Here is a 20,059-nt window from a genome sequence, read left to right as displayed (position 1 = left end):
TCACAGATTTTCATAATTCAAAGGCTGGCTACTACATAAAACTTCTCCAATGTAAGCTATTATTTTGTATTAAGTTGCATGGTAAGGGAGGAAACCACTATCAATTCAATTCAATGCAATTAACATTTATTAAGCAACTTACTTATCACTAACATCACTTGTCATATGTAACTAAAAATGACTATGCACACCCAAAGATTTGAGTGGAATCAAAAAGCCCTCCATTGGGGACATCTGAATGAACTCAGTCAACAATATGTAGTTTCCTTATATGAAGCAATCACTTTAGAGATACTTATAACTAACAATGTAAAGGGAATAAAAAGAGAGAAAAGAAATCAAGTGACGCATTGACAAAAACTAAAGGGAGCACACCCCTTTAGTAGGAGGACATTACAAATAGTGTATGCAATGGGAAAAGGAAAACAGGAAAATGTCCATTTAAGTCTTTACAAGTCTTTTCTCAGATGATTCTGGGGATGTCTTCTGGGTATAGCTGTTGATTCTGGCTCTGGATCCTGGGCATGGTCTCAGGTGTGGTAGTTAAAAAAGTCTCTCAGGTGTTTCAGATACTGATGATCAGCAAGAAAGTCTCCTCAGCTGGAAAAATTCCTACAAAATTGATTTTAACACAACTTTAAACAACTTTGCCGATAACCAAATCAAACAAGATATGGTTGTTCTAAGTTTACAAAGGAGGTCACAACCTAATAGATTTGCAGAAGAGGCAGGCATAAGTAGAAATTATTGTTCTACTATTAATGGGCCCATAGATACTATGCTAGGGGTTAATTTGGCAACCTTTTGAATTTTCCCTGAGACCCCAACTACATTTAGTGATCCAGTAGATGTACATTCAGGGTCAGGTTTGTTCACTAGGACTGATCTTGAGGCTCCTGTATCTAATAAACAATCATAGTAAGTGTCCCCAACCTTAAGGGTTACATGGGGTTCATTATTCTGGGAAGGTGAATGGATTGGCACAAGAGGGGTCTTGGGGTCAGGGAAGGTAAAGTCTTTAGATTCCACCATCCTTTCCCCTCCCCTACACCATCAGTCCTCTGTTTCTCTCTGAAAGGATCTATAAGTGCCTCTCTGTACCTCTCTGATATGATCCATAACTGTTTTGATTCTGCTGCCTCAATGAGTTTCTAAATTCACCAGTCATTCATTATCTAAGTTTCCTTTGCCTAATTCTACAGTACCACATTATGTGTCCCCATCTATTGCAGTAATAGTTAAATCTAGGGGGTTGATAGTGATGCAGGGATTGATAGCAATTCTCAACTGCCTGACCTCATTGCCTCATGGTTTCCTGTAATGGAGCTAAAATGCTCTCTCTGTTCCTATCTTCCCTCTCATTTCTTTTCATAAATATATGTTGCTATTTCCTTAATTCTGGCAGTACCCAGGGCATTCCAACCTGGACACTGCCATTCAAAATATTTCTGTATTTCTGGCAATGATTGATGCACAAAATAGTTAAAGATAAAGTGGGCATCTCTAGAATCCAATGGGTCCAATCTAGTATATTGTTTGGCACTCTTACACAATCTATCATAGAATCTATTAGGTCTTTCATTAGGTTCCTGAACTGTATCTATAAATTTTTGCCAGTTATCAGTCTTGCTAGCACAGGATTCCATTGCCTTCAACAATGTTCCCCTTTTTCCTGCAACTCTTCAAAATCCTCAGGAATATTGGGGTCCCAGTTAGGGGCTTCTAAAGGCCATAGAATAGTAAACTTTCCTGATGTTTCTAAGGAGTTTGCTGCAGCTAATAAATCAGCTCTTTCCCCTGGAAATAATATCTTTTCCATGAGACCAGTAACATCACCCCAAGTGGGCTGATATCCTCTGAAAATTGCTCTAAACTGACTGATAACTGCTGTGGGATCATCATCAAATTTAGGAATATTTTGTTTCCATGAACTCAAATCTTTGGGCCCAAAAGGTGTGTATTGTCTGGGCTTTACTATAGTACCTTTTTGGTCATGGGTGAGGATCTCTTGAAGGGGAAGAATTTGGGGCTTTTCTGTCTCATCCAAAGGTGAATTTTCTTTAGAGTAAATAGAAGTTGGGCTATTTGGCATTCTAATTTTCCTTATCAGAAAACAAAAAAGGTAAAAATAAAAATAGGAATAGAATATTCAAATTCAAACGGATCAACCATTTGAAAACTTAAAGGGACAGACATATAGGAATAGGAGAAAATTTCTTACCCAACATGAAGATCAGAAGATTGAGGGGTTCAGCTATCCTGTCTAGCTTGCCCAAACTGTGACAGGTAAAATTAAATGTGTGGTCACCTTACCTTTCACCTGTGTGGTGAAAACTAACTAGGACAACAGTTTAACAGTTTAGGTATTAAACATTTATTAAAATATATTAGAGGTTGGGGGGGCAGCTAGGTGGCAGAGTGGATAAAGCACTGGCCCTGGATTCAAAAGGACCTGAGTTCAAAGTGTGGCCTCAGACACTTGATACTTACTAGCTGTGTGACCCTGGGCAAGTCACTCAACCCCCATTGACCCGCAAACAAAAACAAAAACAAAAACACAACACCCAAAAAACAAAACCAAAATATATTAGAGGTTAACAGAGAGAATAAGTGTCTCTGAAAGAATAGAAAAACCCTAACTACCCTTCAGGAGCCATCAGAGCTCCACACCTCATGAGGTTCCAATGACCAACTGACTAAACCAACTGCCTTACACAATGCTTCAAGCTGATTGGTTGAGGGTGGTCTCATGTTCACTCAGCAGGGGGTCCCTAATAATAATCTCACAAGAGTCAAAAAATTGCTGTTATGTGATTTTTTTTAAAGAAGATTTATGGTAACAATCCAGGACCAGTTCATTGAAATTAGAAATTATGGAAAGGTTATCCTTGAGGATCCTGAATTTAGTGATCAAGGATGATTATGCAAGGAAATGGTAGAAATTCATTGTAGGTTAAAAAGTTTAGCACCTACTGAATACTGAACAAGACACAACTTGAGGGAAAAAATTATACACAAGAAACTTGCTATCTTTTATGGATGGACTTCAAGTACAGACCTTAAAATATCCTTGAAAACTCAATCAATGAATTGTACTTGAATCAGAATATTTTCAGACAGAATTGTTATCTACTATCTCCTAGACCTGACATTGATTCATCAAAATTTGAGAACAATGTTTTATTAATATGTTTTTAACATCACTTACATTTATCCCTATATCCCCTTTTCTCCTTTTTCTCAGAGAGTCATTTCTTATAACAAGGAATAAAAAGAAAAGAGGAAAAAGCTCTAATAAAGCAAATCAACATATAATATACAATGTTCTATACCTAGAAACCCCAACATCTACAAGAGAGTTGGGGGAGCTCTCTTCTCATATCTCTTCTTTGTGGTCAAGCTTTGTCATTAATTATAATTTTCTAACCTTTGGTTTTAACTACTTTGTTGTTTTTTCTTCTTTTCATTTACATTTATCTAGTCTTTATGAATATTTCTCCACTCTGGTTCTACTTTCCTTTCCTTTGCTTCACTTCATATCTTTCCACCTTTTCCTGTATTCATCATATCCATCATTTCTTAAAGTACAATATTATTCTATTAATCCATGCATCACAATTTGTTTATCTACCCCTCAATTAATAGATATCTACTTTGCATTCATTTGCTACTACAATAAGAGTTCTTTTAAATATTTTGGCATAAGAGCATATATAATTTTTCCATGTAAAATGTTTTGCCACTTATCTTCTTGGGTATATACCGAGAAGTAGAATCTGAGTCAAAGGGTATGGAGAATATAATCACTTTATTTACATAATTCCAAATTCCTTTTAAGAATTGAATTAATTCCTAGTTCCACCAACATTGTCTTAGTTTTCTTGTCTTTTGATAATCCCTGTAACATTGCTTGAATTTCCATCTTTTGTCATCTTTCTAGATTTTCTCTATTACATGAATTTTCAGAGTTATTTTGATTTGCATTTCTCTTATTAGTAATTTGAAATAGATGACTTTATATCTCAAGTTAGAACCGAAAGAAATCACAGATGTCATCAAGTCCAACCTCATTTTATAGGGCAGGAAACTGATTTTCAGAGAGGCTTAGTGATTTGTCCAGTGCTCCACAGCTAGTAAGTATCAGAGTTGCATTTAATCCCAGGTTCTATAACTCAATGACAACTGATATTTTATCTGTACATTCTGCATAATATTTTGAAGAACATTAAGCACAAAAGAATAATAGCAAGATAGTGACTGGTCCCTAAATCATTTTTATTTGAATTCCATCAAATAAAATGAGACCTTTGAGAGGGAAAAAAAAGTAACTGACATTGTCAAGGTGTTTTTTTCCAAACACTTTACAAACATTATCTTTACATTATTATGTAATTCTCACAACACCCCGATGAGCTAAGTATTACAGGGATTATTATCTCTCTTTTATAGGCAAGGAAACCGAGACTCAGAGATTCCATGTGTTTTACCCAGGGTCATACAGCTACAAAGTGCTAATATGGTTCTGCCACAGGTATCACAACTAAGAATATGAACAATTTGTTGGTATTACCTACATATCTCGTACTAGCAAGTAGAAAGACTATTTATGACTGCTAGATAAATTCTAGGCTCTACCCAATCCGACAGCATGAAAATGATGTTTCCTGCACCCTCTGACATGGGTGGGAAGTTGTGATAGAATAAGGATTTGAAAACAGTTCCATAGGGTCAAAGGGAAACATTCTGATGAGATGGGCAGGTGCATAGGCACAAAATACTTCAAGTAATATATCCTTCATATTAATGAGATTACAGAGAAGTAAGTGGTGGGGAAGACTGATCAGCTAGACAAAAAGAAATTTTCCTTTCTTATTCCTTCACCCCAAGAGGAGATTGTGCAGCCTAGGAGATGAAGAAAAATGAGCTTTAAAAAAGCAAGAGGCATTTAGAGGGATGACTCTAGTAGCTATACCATTGAAAATCCACATATGAGTTTGGCATGACAGGAATTTCTATTTCTATATGGAGGTTCCTCAGTTATGCTCTTTCCAAAGACACAATAACCCTGTCAGCAGAGAGAGTATTGAATGTGAAGCAGTGTGTGTGTGTGTGTGTGTGTGTGTATGTGTGTGCCTATACCCATGTCTTCATTTCCCAGAAGTCATTACATTTTTATTCCAGTTGCCTATTTAAAATTCAGTCACTGAAACACATTGAAACTAATTGAAAAACAATATGTGCAAAGCTAGATATGAGGATGTGGGTAGATGTCAGTCCTATCTGCAAATGCTCTACTGAAGTCACTGCCTTTCTGATAACAGTAAGTCTCAAGCTGAATGCTGACTGAGCAAGACCATCCTTTTTATTTTGGTGACTGCTCAGTCATATTTGTAGCCTTTTCCTTCTAAGTAGTACTTTTAAAGCAAAAAATAAAATTGGTGTACAGGTGGACTCCTTGGTAGTCTCCTAAGAACACAAAGGATACAAAGGGGGGGATACTCCCACTTGGTCAGGTGATTTACATTGTTCTTGTTCTATTGCTAATGATTCTCCTCTCTGGTACTCTGTTTGGCCACAGTGCACTTACAAAAGATGACTGAGGTTATGGATTTCGCCAATAGAATATTTTGTACTTTTGAAAGATAATTATTCCTTATGAGTATTAGAAGCCATTAATGAACTCAAGGGGCTGGAGCACTTATCTGCCCAATCTTTTCTAGTGAAACACATTTTATTTCAGACTCAAACACTCAGTCAGAATAGGTTCAATCCTGGAGAAACCTCTAGGTTCCACTTTCACACTCTGCAGCTCCCTAAACTCCTATCGTGGTGCACTGGGCAGAAAATTCTTATGGCTTAGAATTTGGGACAATGTCTAAGTTCTCTCCAAAGGAGCAATGGAAAGGAACTCAATGTATAATATAAAGTATGTATAGGCCAAGTATTTATTTCCTATACATAAAAGAAATGTTAAGCATTAAAAACAAGCACACATCTGACAGAAACAAAATTTAACTAGTGGTAGCAATAACTTTTGTTACATTCTCCCAGAAGGTTGATACTTCAATCTCAATTAAACGAGACATTTTGCAGACTTGCTGTTATGTTCTGAACTTTTCTCCTCACAGGAGACATCTTCTGGCAGTGCATGCTAATGCTTAGCTTCATCCTCTTATATGTGATCCTTTTCTCTAAGAACATTGAAGTAGTTTCCAAAGATTTCTTCCCTTGTTGCCTGTCAAATCCTACCAAAGGACTCAGAACCAGCAAACATCTCAAACTCATGAAGTCTCCTCTAAGCCCAGAACCATCGATCTCAAGACTGACATTCATTCGCCCAAGAATAGAAAAGAATAAAGATTAGAAGGAGGAAGCCCCAAACCTTGGATCAGTCTTTCACCTAGAGAGGACATGGACTTTAACTGCTATGTACTTTGCAGCTTACCATTTCTTCTCGTGTAGAGGGAAGGACTGTCTCTCCTCTCCTCCTTCACAGGAGAGGTATTTGCAAGTTCAAGGCCATGCCAGAGAAAGTATCAATCCTTTTTAAAAGAGCCACTGAGAGGCAGCTGGGTGGCGCAGTGGATAGAGCACTGGTCCTGGAGTCAGGAGGACCTGAGTTCAAATTCAGCCTCAGACACTTGACACTTACTAGCTGTGTGGCCTTGGGCAAGTCACTTAACCCCAATTGCCTCACCAAAAAAAAAAAAGAAAAAACAAAACACCAAGAAACAAAAGAGCTACTGAGTTATTGACTCTTTCTGATCAGCAGCCAATAAGGGGGTTGTCTCATTATCTCAAAAACACAAGCACCCACAGGGCTGAGTCATGCATATGGTAGATGGGAAACATCCAATGTTTTCATCATTCCCAAAGTGCCCAAATGCTGGACTAGCATATGGTATTGGCAGAGCAATGAAAATCAAGGAGTATGAGGATTTTATGCATGCCCGATTCAATATTTAATTACACATAGATTTAACTTGTACCCTTGGCTTCTTAAGAAAGGTGGTAAACTGTCACCTTATTCAATATTCTTTCTCACCATTCCCAAGATCAGTAGTTTGGCTGTGGGGTTTCAGACTTCTACAGGATAAAATTTCAACTGTGGAACCTATGGAGTACTCTTCAAATGCTGGTATCTTAATTCATTGAGCCCCATCTTTCTTGGCAGTTGCATTATTTTTCAAATAGGTGAAAGTTCAAAAACTGAGTAAAGAAATTTAGGTCAGCTTTAGTCAGGAGCCAGATAAATAGATTGGTTGGATGCTTTCACAAAGGGTGCAAATCCACTCTTCCAGGCTTATGTTTGAGCCTGCAGGAAGAGATGATTGAATATATTTACTTTTCATCGCTGGCATTGTCACTTGCCTTATCCAATTTACTGACTTCAGAGTCAGGAAACTTTCTTTAGCTGTCCTCTTCACAGCTGAATTACAATGAAGGCTACGATGAATATGGAAGGAGGAAAGGGGAGGAAGATGAACCAGGAAAGTGATAGATATATGCCTAGTATTATCTTTGTTTTCCCTGTTCTTTTCCTTTTCTAAACAGGACTCCTGCCATTTGGGGTAACTTCTAAAATCAAGTAACTCATCTATCTAATTAAATGCCTATTGATCCATTTTCCCTGTTTCAAAATCATGGACTCATAGCATTCCAGAGCCAAAACCGAAATTTAGGGATCACCTAGTCAAAGTCTGTGTCCCCTTCTCGAGTATGGCTGTGAAAAAAGCTACTCTAAATCAGAAGATTATTATTGTTTTAGTTGTTTTTCAGTCCTATCCAACTCTTGTGACCCCATTTGGTGTTTTCTTGGCAAAGATACTGGAGTGGTTTGCCATTTCCTTCTCCATCTTATTTGATAGATGAAGAATCTGGGGCAGACAGGGTTAAGAGACTTGCCCAGGGTCACACAGCTCGTAAGAGTCTGGGACAGGATTTGACACATTGGATAAAGTACCAGCCCTGGATTCAGGAGTACCTGAGTTCAAATCTGGCCTCATACACTTGACACTTACTAGCTGTGTGACCCTGGGCAAGTCACTTAACCCCCATGGCCCTGGAAAAGAAAAGAACTCTTTCCTTAACTAACAGTGGCATATTTGGGAAGTTGCTTTATCTTCTAGTTTTCTGGTCCTATATCTGTAAAACATTTTTCTTGGACTTGAAGGTCTCTTCCTGATAAAATACAGTCAGTACAAAAGTCTCAGTGCAATTTTAAACTTAGCTTAAGTGGTTTCCTGATTCCCTTTCCAGGTCTTTCTTCACTATCCTATCTCTCTGGGATTAAAAGTCAGGAGACTTCAATTCTAGTCCCAATTCTGCCACAGACTAGCTTGCCACTGCCATTTTAAGTTTAAATAGCTAAAAACTGCACTAAGACTTTTGAGACACCTTGTATTCTATGATTTTGATTCTTTACTGTCTAGTAACCAGTGACGAGCTAGTCATTGGAAGAAATGGAAGCCAAATTCAAGTTTCCTGACTTCTGTTCTTAGAGATGCAACTCAGTAAAAAGAGACCTACTTCTAATCTGTCTTCTGCCATGAAATGTCACCTTGGGTAAGTCTCTTCATTTCTCCCGACCTCATTAAAATGAGGGAGCTTACTGGACTAGATCAGTGTTTTCAACATTTTTGATCTGAGGACCCCTTAAAAGTTATTTAAGATCCTCCAAAGTACTTTTACTTATGTGGGTTACATTTATTCATATTTACCATATCAGAAATATAAATGCTCTAGTATTATTATTGTGAAAATAGTTTTGATTTTGCCAACCAACTTCAACAGTCTTAGAGATCCATGTGGATCCCCAGACCATACTTTGAGAACCACTGGACTTGATGGTGTCAACAAGCAATCACAACTTCATGAAATTCACAAGAAATCTAGGTTTATTACAAGAGAAATGAACTTGCATATGGAACCCAAAGAGTTCATCATCCATATAAAAGTTTACATATTTATGACAGTACAACGAAGGAAGGAGGAGAAAACAGAAATCTCCTCCTAAAGAGGCATGGCATGGGAGGGGGAAAAGTACAGTAAAGGTGGGAAAAGACAAGACTCCTTCTGAAGGAGGAAAAGCTAGGTGATGGCAAAAGCTGAATTCTTTTCCTTTGGGAACTCCTGGACCACAAAGATAGGAGGGTCTGATTATCTACAAGGGTCCCAGCTGCATATACAGTTTTTCAGCTGACTACAAACTATCCGGTGACTGTCTTGACTCCTAAGGACACAGGAAGTCCAGTTTGGGGTAAAAATAACAAATTATGTCAGCTCCAGATGGGGCTTCATCCTTAACGTGTTCAGGTCTTCCTGCATACTCTGTCTGTGCCCAGTGTTTCTGGGAAATATGGCAACTCAAAAAGACAAGTTCAGGGGATCCCTTAACATTCCTTAACAATGGTCATTAAAATTCCTTCCAGCTTTAATTTACATGGGGCCATAAGATCAAAAATCAAGAACTGTAATAGATATATAGATAAATGGGTGGTTGGATGAAAAAACACGTATGTACCTACTACGTGCTTTGTTCTAGGAAGCAATGGTGATAATGTTTTGATTATTGTCCCCAGAGCAAGAGGTAGAAAGCCTTAGAAGTGGCACATTACAGGTTGTCTAGTCTAGTGAAACATGATTCTATTAGTAACTATATTTTCTGTTGTGATTATGCATCCTAGTCCAGACTTGTAAATGTTAACTCACCTGCATTGTTTCATTATCCCTCTCTATTCCTGCCAGCATCATGTGGTGCTAGAGATTTACAAGGCTCACATACTTACTAGAAGCAAATCTGGCTGTTCATGTAGAATCTGGCATGCGGTTTGCTCTCTCTTGGGCTTTGCTCTGGGAATTCAAAAATGGTTTCATTGACACCTGGCCACCAGAGGGTACTGTGCAACCAGCCAGCTGGCTCTCCCCAGTGGTGTTCTCTAGGGACGTAAAAGGCACAGACTGAATCCCCATCTGTGCTTTGGCGCCTGCTATTCTTAATCTTAGACACTGTGCTCTCAGTCAATCAGTGAGCTCAGGTTAGGCTTCTGTTTAGCAACTCTTGGAATGAGGATAGGCCTTGCATTCTTAGTAGTAACCAGAGGATGGGAGAAAGCTAGGGGCTTGCATTAGACAGTATCAACTCTTAAAATAATCTAGCAAACTCCCCTCCAGAAATGTTGAAGTAGTAGCGATTCTAACTTGTAAGTCTTCCTAATTCTAAGACCCAAACTGCAAGACACCACCTAGCTGGCCCCGTAGGAAAAAAACACTTAAGGTAATAGGCACACATCTCATGTTTAGTGATTGTTGAATACAATTTTTGTTTTTCTTTCTTAAACTGGTTGTTTCTGCATTCTCCCTAGGTACTATCTTTTTAGGCTGAGCAGATTCTTTGGTTTGCTGAAATTGAGCAAATTGCCTACAGGCTGGTCTTTTCAGGAACCTTCACATTCAGCTGCTGTTTTGGAATCATTATATTGAAATTGTTTTTTTCAACCCCTCTCCCCAATCTACTGTAATTCCATTGTCCTCTCTTATTTGGTTTCCTTGGTTGCTTTTATGGGTTTTCACTTGGTTTCTGATGAAAACCCCATGACACCAAACAAAATCTAGGCTTAAAGAAACCTGAATCATCCAAGTTAACTTAATATAATCTAATTTTGAAGGTTTCAAAACCATTACTTCATCCACTAACTCATTTTCAACCTTAGCTCAACTGTTCCCCTCCCACATCAGGCCTTTCTTTAACTTCTAACTCCTACTGCCCTGCCTCAATGACATTTTAAAGATTTTATATATTTGATATTGTATAATGTGTACATTATGTTTCCCCATGGAATATAAGCTTCTTGACTGCAGAGACCCTCACAGTTTTGTCTTGGTATACCTATCACTGGGGTGAGTACCTGGTGCTTAATAAATGCTAGTGGGTGGATTAGTTACATTTGGGGCAAGAAATGCAATATGACACATGTCAAACCTTAAGTAATCATATTATATAGATAGATCAAAAATAGGTTTAGTGGGGCAGCTAGATGGCGCAGTGGTTAAAGCACCGGCCCTGGATTCAGGAGTACCCGAGTTCAAATCCGGCCTCAGACACTTGACACTTACTAACTATGTGACCATGGGCAAGTCACTTAACCCCCATTGCCTAAAAAAACAAAAACAAAAACAAAATAGGTTTAGTGATAAAATTTTTAGAAGATTGTCTTTAGTATAACAATATATTGGTTAACTTCAGTATTTAAGGTTGTGTATTGTTTCCTGGTAGTATTGTAATTTATAGTAAATCTTTTAAGTTCTGGTAAAGCTGCTGAAGCAGTTTGACCCTTAAGCATTTTAAATGCCTTCAAAGTCAGAGTGGCCCAGGTGGCTTGCATGTGATTGGTTGATTGATCTATTAAGGAAAATTGCACTAATTTTCCCCAACCCAACAGTTTAAAGGTTTATAATGTAAGAAGCAATTTTCCCCATGAGTAGCTTTGAACTCCATGATTTTTTGGTAACTATTTAAATTGGTATTTTAGTTGTTGTGCTTATATGGAATCTAGCTTAACTTCTCCATGGGAGATCTATACCACAAGTTTAAGATGCATCACATTATGTAAATTATGTACTTAGAAAAAAAAATACTTTGACAAGCACAACTGGACAATTAATAAATGCTTTTTGATTAGAAGAAATATAGTTGTTCTCAACAATAAATTTAGGAATACCATATTTTCAAAGACTTAGAAAAATACAATATAATAATAGTAAGCATGTATAAAATATTAGGGCTTAAAGTTTTTAGAAATCTAGCCCAGACCCCTTATTTTACAGAAGAGGAAATGAGGTGACTTTCCCAAAGTCACAGAGCTAGTCAAAAGAATATTGTAACAACATAGCATGTTGTAATACATATGACTATAGTCAGGCTATGATTAGATTTGAGAGGTTCTTGGCAGATTCCCCTGTGCAAAAATATCTTATTCAGCAGTCAAGGTACCTGAAATTTCACCATTTTGGCTGTCTTTCTCTCCTCTCTTTTTTAATCTTAAGGGATCTCAGTTCTTCAAGAGTATGATTTTAAAATGGCAAGATGCTAATTCCTCAGGGGAAACAATGACACCTAGTAACACCAAAAATACCAATATCTGACATTTTAGAGAAGAATATGACAAGTAGTTTGGACAAAGCTATGAATCAGTGGGGTATATAATAGATGACTAGGAAGAGAAAGGAACAGTATGTCAGGATAATCAGAGACACAAGGCAAAGAAGCTTTGGTAGGCATGAGATAAAAGGAAAGAGAGATTCAGACAGAGAGAAATACAGAAACAGTGATAGCGGGACAAAGACAGAGAGAAAAAGATGAACAGAAACAGAACCTATGACTGATATCTGTTCTATGTTGGTCCATCTTATAGCATAAAATGTCAGAGTTGATTATGTTGGGGTGTGGGGAAGAAAAAGAATCACCTGGGACAACATTTTGGCAGAGTAAATCAGTTTTGGAGATGTGAAGATCCTGGATAGCATTCCCTGTGTGCCTGTGTCCTATGTGCTTCTGGGGACTCTTCTGCACTAAGTTGTCTTGAGCTTAGAGGAAACTCACCTGATGGTCAATAACTAAAAGTCACAAGGTCAAGGACAGATACATGCTGGATAGCGACTTCTGTGCTCTCTCCTGTTCTTCAGACTGTATCTGAGTCAGAGGCTGCAAGAGAGGATCATAGATCTGGAATTGCAAGGGACCTCAGAGGCAATGTAGCTCAAACCCTGCATTATCAAGGTGAGGAAATGAGGTCTGGGGTTGGTTTTATGATTTGCTTGAACTTATTCAGCTAGTAAGTATCAGAGGTGGAATTTGAATCAACATAGGGAGTTAGCAAAGAAAAATTCATAGAAAAAACAATTTTACCTTGGATAGATGCTGATTTTTGTTCATGGTTTGGATAGGCAAGCTTCTCCAAATACAATCATATATAAAAAATTCTATCTATATATCTGTCTACCTATCATAACAGCTTAGTATAAAATCCTATGTATGTTACTTGGGTTCTAAGTGTATCTTGCAGACATTAAATCACTAGGGTTGTGTAATGCTAATGTGTTATTTGTATATTAAACAAAGTCCTGAAATAAATATTTGATTAATTGCCAGCAAATGACTCACTGTATCCTTAGAAAAATTGGTTTCCTCTCCCTCAGAGAGACTAGGAAGCATGACCCTACTACCTATGCATGAGCATACTTCAGAAGTCTGTACAGGGTCCTCTTCTAGTCTTTATCTCTGGGTGACCTCAGCAGCATCTATGGTCTCAACTATCACCTCTAACTGAGACAATTTGAAGATCCACATATCTAGCCCTCGTTTTGTTTTTTAGCTCTAGTCCCACACCATCACTTTCTAATTGGACGCTTCTAATTAGAAATCCCATGTTATTGTTCGGTCGTTTCAGTTGAGTCTGACCCTAGTGACCGCTTTTGGGGTTCTCTTGGCAAAAAAACAAGAGTGGTTTGACATTTCCCTCTCCAGCTCATTCGACAGATAAGGAACTGAGACAAACAGGCTTAAGTGACTTGCCCAGGGTCCCACAACTAGTAAGTGTCTGAGGTCAACTTGAACTCAGGAAGATGAATCTTCCTAATGCCATGCCTAAAACTCTATCTACTGCACCATCTAGATGCTCCAGAAATCCCATAGCTATCTCAAATCCAAAATATTTCAATTAGGTATAAATTTTGGGAAAGGGGATCTTCAAAATGAGAGGAAGGATTTTTTATATGTTTGGTGCTTTTATGTTGAGGTAGCTAGCTGGTTCACTACGCCTGGAGTCAGGAAGACTTGACTTCAAATCAAGCCTCAGACACTTTTCATCTATGTGACCCTGGGCCAAAGTTTCTTCCTCTGTAAAATGAGGATAATTTCTTGCCAGGAGTGTTGTTGTGAGGATCAAATGAGATAATGTTTAAATCACTTAATAAATTAGAATTCTTGTATTTTTCATGATACCTACACACATGATGGGCACTCACAAAATGTCATTGACAGTGAATAACCAGGAAAGTAATTTCAATACTTACAGATTTTGGCAGTCAGTGTGATGCTACTTTGGCTATGTTATTTTCCTCCTCTAGGCATGCAAGAAGTCTTCATTCCTGTCTAATTTATATTCACTAAATCCCTGTAGGCAAGTAGAGGTAGTCGTATTCCCAGTCTGCAGATGAAGAAACTGAGATAAAAGGAGAAAGCACTTCCTCAAAGTCAAAGTAATGCAGTAACATTTTCAAAATATATGTTCTATTCATTTGACTATAATTTATCATACAATTTTTTGAGTTATGGTTTACTATATATGAGAGTCAGAGTGAAGAAATGAAATACTAAAAGGAATACTACATTAAGAGGTAGAGTTCTACTTTTGACTTTTATCAACTGACCCCTTGTCCTTTTCCTATCCATAAATTGCCAATACTTTTCTCTTAGGTCAGTGATATTCTTAATAGCACATATGTATATGAGGGTTTACCTATATTGAATAAAAATTGAAACCATAAAATAATTATCTAACAGCCTTTCATAGCTAGTCATATTTTATCTGTCCTTCAGTTTAATAGGATGCAATTACCTCACAGCAGTAGTACAAGGCTTAGTTTATGTTTACTAAGAATTTAAATCCTTATAATAAAAATGCTCAACCTTTTTTATTATTTAAAAAAAATTCAGAAAAGCAGATTATTTAATTATGGTCTAAAATGTTCCCTATTTGACGGTATCCTGACCTATTTAAATGTTTAAAATATCCTTGGACTCTAACATGCATCGTTTTGGAAATAAAATGAAAATATTATTTTGGACAAGAATAAAGTACTAAGATAGTTTCACAGTGAGTATTTGCTGGAGGATCTTGCTGTGCAGAGTTAGATCCTGTACCTCCCTGGGCAGCATTTATTAGACTCACACTGAGAGAGGAGCTGTCTCTTGCTGCTAAACTGAAGGCTGAAGATATCAACTTTAGGCTTTCCTGCAGTCACAGTTAGTGCAGTGGCTGAGAAATGGGATTTTGGTCTTAGGAATGCATGACTCAGGTTTGTAATAGAATGTGGCACAGTTTGGTGTATGTGCCTGATAGAATTCATGCTCTAACCAGACTTCCTTCATTCGTTTCATTATGTAAGTATTGAAGGTCTTGAGGCAGAAAATTCAAATGGGAAAGCTTTGCAAGTTTTTGTCTTAAGAGAAATTCTTATGTCAGAATGACTTAGATCTTTATTTTTTGGCCTCCTTACTTTATGTTTAAATAATAATAGCTTATAAGGATGGTAGTGACCCTCTGTAAATAAGAAACTGATGTTTAATTTCTTTGATGAACTCAAATGTGTTAGAACAGCATGTATGAGGATGAATTGATAACTTAAAAACTTGGAAGTATAGAAACATTATGTCTCCAGGATGGAGGAAAAACTCAACCAAATAAAAAAGTGACTGCTGTCAAACGACTCTTTCCATCATTCACATCTTTAATAAAGACATAATCATAGTCATTTAAGGTTTGATGTTATTTTCAAATATCTTGAAACATGCTGTCAATAGTCGACAATACATTTGAACTGTTCTACCATGTTCCTTTTTAAAAAATTCCTTTCTTTGAACTACACCTAGTCTTTTTCATTTTTTTTAAAATTCCCTGAGGATGACAATGACCATTTCAGTTAATTACAACTGATGTGTTTTTTTGTTTTCCTTCCTGAAATGTAGGCTCTGGGCTCTTAGTATCCATCTGAGAGTACTATAAATGAAAAGGAGATACTCTGTCTGCAACTATCACCGAGAAAGTGGATGTGATTTCTCATAGGGTGTCAGCAGCCCATTTTTACATTTTTAACTCTTGAGGCAGCCTCTTATGGATGAATGATTAGAATAAGCATGTATTAATGCCTGATACAAGCCAGGCATTGTGCTAATCACTTTATAAATATCTCATTTGATTTTATAGTCTCAAAATAAGAAGGTACTGAATTAACTAAGTCACAGGTGGCATTGATTTTATTTTTTTGCTTCAACTCGTAAGAATAGTATTAAATGTAATCATCTTTTTTACAGAGTAAAATATTCTAAAATCAATGGGAATATTTGCTTATTTCCTTCTTTTAAAAAATCCACTTCAGTGGTAATTTGAAAGGGACTCTAATATTTGTAAATACAGTTGTGCTCCCTTAAACAGAAAGTTCTTATTGTCAAGTGAATATAAGCCTTAAATGCATTCTTCCTGGCTAGACTTAGTTATTCTTCAGTCATTTCATGGTTATTCCTTTCTGAATTAACTTAGGAGCCATTTTTCAATGCTGAGGTGAAAAACAGGTGACATTAATATAGTTTGATTTTATAGGATTTGATTGTCAAATCTATATTTCTACCAAAAAATCACAACACTATGGCTTAGAATAGTCTTGGCTTCGCCTTAATTCCTGTCTTTTGTTTCTGTTTTAGGGAACAGCCTTTAAGAGCTGGAAAATGAAAGCTCCAATTCCACACTTGATTCTCTTATATGCCACATTCACTCAGAGCTTGAAGGTTGTGACCAAAAGAGGTTCAGGTAAGTCAGTTTGTATTACCCTCTCCACACTGGGAGCATTCCTTAGAATCATGTAATGGTTATACTGATGATGGTTTGTGCATGATGATGATAATGGTTATATTCTTGCACATGAGATTTTTTTCTGAGAATGTGAAATTGAAGACTAAAATTCACTCTTGTGAAGTTTGTCTCTAATTCAGAGAAAATTCTTTAATTGTAGAATGAGCTACTTGGAGCTCAGGTCAAGACAAATAATCAGTTTGTCAATGTGGCTTCCTCGGAATATAGTAGTATAAAGGAGATAGTTTTGTGGATGATTTTTGTTTTGGTATGTTTTTACATCTCTGAAAGTGATCCTTATAAACAATACTTAGTTTTTAAAAAGGCATTTATGTATGATATAATTTTATTTGGGGCATAAAAATTCACATTATTTTTTAAACTGTATCAACTTTTGAAAGTGTTATTTTGAATATCAGTAGTTTCTGGGACAGATTTTCTTAAAATGACAGTCTACAGTTAATTTATATGAATTAAGAATTGGAATAAGATCTAAGGCTATTAACAAATATCATGGGAAATAATACCCCATATAATTAAGTAAGTAGCTACATAAAAATTAATATTAAAAGTATTAAAAGTTTTGACATTTGATGTGAAATTTAAAAATTTAATAAAATTATTTAGGGAAATGTTCCCTTAGTGATGAGTGGATTGATTATTACACAATAACCAAACATTAAAACATTGGTTTTAGTGAAAGAAACAGAAACATTAGCAATTTAATTTAAAACATTTCTAAGTAGATGAGTTTGAGAACTATGAAGGGCCAAGTGATAATTGGTGATTGATTTACTGTTATATGATGCTGTAAGGTTGTATTTCAGCTCATATTTCCTGTAAGTACTGTACATAATTATATTTACTAGCCTCAAGTGTGTGGAAGGGATAGCGTGGCTCTTTAATTGGAGGTGATAGTGACAGAAGATTACTGGACTCCTGAAAAACAATGAGGAAATTTCTAAAGCTTTTTGTTATACTGATTGAATCTATATTTGTAGGAGTCTTTTAAGATTTTTCCCCCCACAAGAAATTGATCAAAATGAAAATAGTTCATTCTAAATAGAAATGTGATTAGCATATCTTAAGGCTTTCTTGGGTGTATGTATGGAGAAATGTTTAAATCCTACTTAATTTTCTGAGTTTCAATTTAGTATTCTGTTGACATACATGAGGATATGTAGAATTTTAAATAAAAATGCCAAGACATTAATGTCCTACTGAAAACCAAGTCTCCAGGGGTAATTGTTCATTATTTGACATAAGCTTGGATTTTTCAAAGTTATTATTGCTTTGTGTGACATTTTAGCCTAAGACTGAGAAACATGTAGCTAGAGCTTATTAAGGGACACTATAATACTATGGGAGAGTGTTGCAATTGGAATGGAAGAATGTATGTCTGAATTCTGGCTCTGTTCCCTTCTTTCTTTTGTGACCTTTGCCAGGTAACTTATACCCTCTTGACTTCAGTTTCTCATATGTAGCGTGAGGCCATTGAAGTAGATGGCATACCTGGCTCCTTCTAGCACTCAATCTCTGATCTTATAATTAGAAATGCAGAGAACTTTACTTTAGTTATGTGTTTCTCATATGTAGACCTTGGACAGCTCAATGACCTATTAGAAATCTAAATGTTCCTCTAACAATGTGGACAGGATTATAGGAACAGAGTTGTTAAATAATGCCCTGGGTCTGACAGAAATTTCCCAGCCTTGTTTTCTCTAATGTAAGAAAAGGTGTAACATAGACATGTTTAATGCTCTATGAAGTTAACAATTTGATAAATTAAAGCTATTAGATAACATGGAAGAATAGATTTGCTATTTTTTCTATACTTCTTTCAGTTTGATTTTGTATTTGGGACTGGGCACAACATCTCCAGGCATCTAAGTTACTATCTCTTTGGAAATTAGCTGTTTGAGAAGCCATATTGTTATTTTTAATTCAAGAGGGTATACTTTGTGTGTGTGTGTGTGTGTGTGTGTGTGTGTGGCAATGGGGTTAAGTGACTTGCCCAGGGTCACACAGCTGGTAAGAGTCAAGTTTCTGAGGCCAGATTTGAACTCAGGTACTCCTGAATCCAGGGCCGGTGCTTTATCCACTGTGCCACCTAGCCGCCTCCAAGAGGGTATACTTTTAATATCATTAATATTGTACTGATGCTCCTGAGGAGCAGATGAAATTGTGCTAGTTAGGGAGGCAGAGGACCTGTGTTCAAGTCTTCTGGGTTCTCTTTTGGCCTTAGTTTCATCAAGATGTATTCAGGTTTTAAATCAATGATTCTTATGGTCCTCCTTTTTTATCTTGGGTTTCTCTATTTTGCATTCATTTCTTCTACTTCCTGATTCACATTGTCTTTAGAAAAGTATCTGAATAATTGAGTAGAAGAGAATCATTACTGATCTCTGTCGTGCCAAGAGGCAGAGGAATGAGTTTGGAAAGAAAGACAGCAGCCTCATTTTAAGAGGATAATGATGCTAACTTCCTTCCATACCCAACCTGTAAAGATCAATGACATCTAAGCTACAGAAAACGCGCACACACACACACACACACACACACTCACATAAATACACACACAAATGAAAACAAAACAAAACAAAATAAGAAAACATTACAACAAATCATCAACCCAAAACTACCACCAGCAACAATATAAAAACAACTCTTTTTGATGCATGATACTGCTTGTCAGTGCTGGAGGCTATAAGATGACTGGTTATCTCACTTTCCATCCCAACATTTGGTGCAGTCTTTTAAGTTCTAACCTTATATTTCCAGTTATTCTAGAATCAAATAAGGAAACATAATTCAAAACCTTGTGGCATTTATTAGTTTTATGTTTGCTAATAGTATCATGGTATTTTATTTCATTATAACTATATGAATATTCATCTTAAATATTTCAGTAACAAAGAATATTTTAATTGTGATGCAGCGCACCTTGCAAGTTTGCACCAATTAAAACTTTGTTGACTTGATGTTTTCATAATAGTATTCCTAGAAGAATATCGGTTTTGCTTTAGATTTTTAACAAATGGTCACTTCATAGACAATAAGAATTAGATATTTGTTATTCATTAACAGTTCTAATTTGAAACAATAGGAGATCTCTGTACACATGTTGTGGCTGCATTTCTTTTTGTCACATTGGATGACTCCCCCGTTGCTATTAATTTAAGAAACAAATTAGAAATGTAATAGACCAGTTATAGATTTTATGGTCTTCTTGATGGAGGTATTAAAATGGGAAAACTTCATAAAGTTTTAAAAATCTCTTCAGGAGTCCATATATTTATGAAACATTTTAGGATTACAACTGGTATTACTGTTCTTGGTTTGTATATAACTCGAGGAATAAAACCTTTGATTTAACCCATGGAAACAATTTCAGTCTTCATTACTGAATGAATTTTGTACAGGACAATTAT

General features: G+C 36.5%; 1 protein-coding gene across 2 annotated transcripts in view; it reads left to right on the top strand.

Annotated features, from left to right (window-relative positions):
• IL1RAPL1 (interleukin 1 receptor accessory protein like 1) overlaps positions 1 to 20,059 on the top strand; it is a 1,532,725-nt gene that overhangs the window by 233,510 nt on the left and 1,279,156 nt on the right. Inside the window, exon 2 of one of the 2 annotated variants that reach the window (XM_043992667.1) lies at positions 16,481 to 16,586. In XM_043992667.1, coding sequence (XP_043848602.1) covers positions 16,505 to 16,586 — 82 coding nt within the window. In that variant the 5' untranslated portion in view covers positions 16,481 to 16,504. Of the gene's footprint in view, positions 1 to 16,479; positions 16,587 to 20,059 lie in introns of those variants that run through there. The other variant, XM_043992668.1, reaches the window with a different exon arrangement.

Source organism: Dromiciops gliroides, chromosome 3 (genome assembly GCF_019393635.1).
Source record: "Dromiciops gliroides isolate mDroGli1 chromosome 3, mDroGli1.pri, whole genome shotgun sequence".
Classification (NCBI taxonomy): Eukaryota; Metazoa; Chordata; class Mammalia; order Microbiotheria; family Microbiotheriidae; genus Dromiciops; species Dromiciops gliroides.
This window is presented reverse-complemented; position numbering and strand designations above follow the sequence as displayed.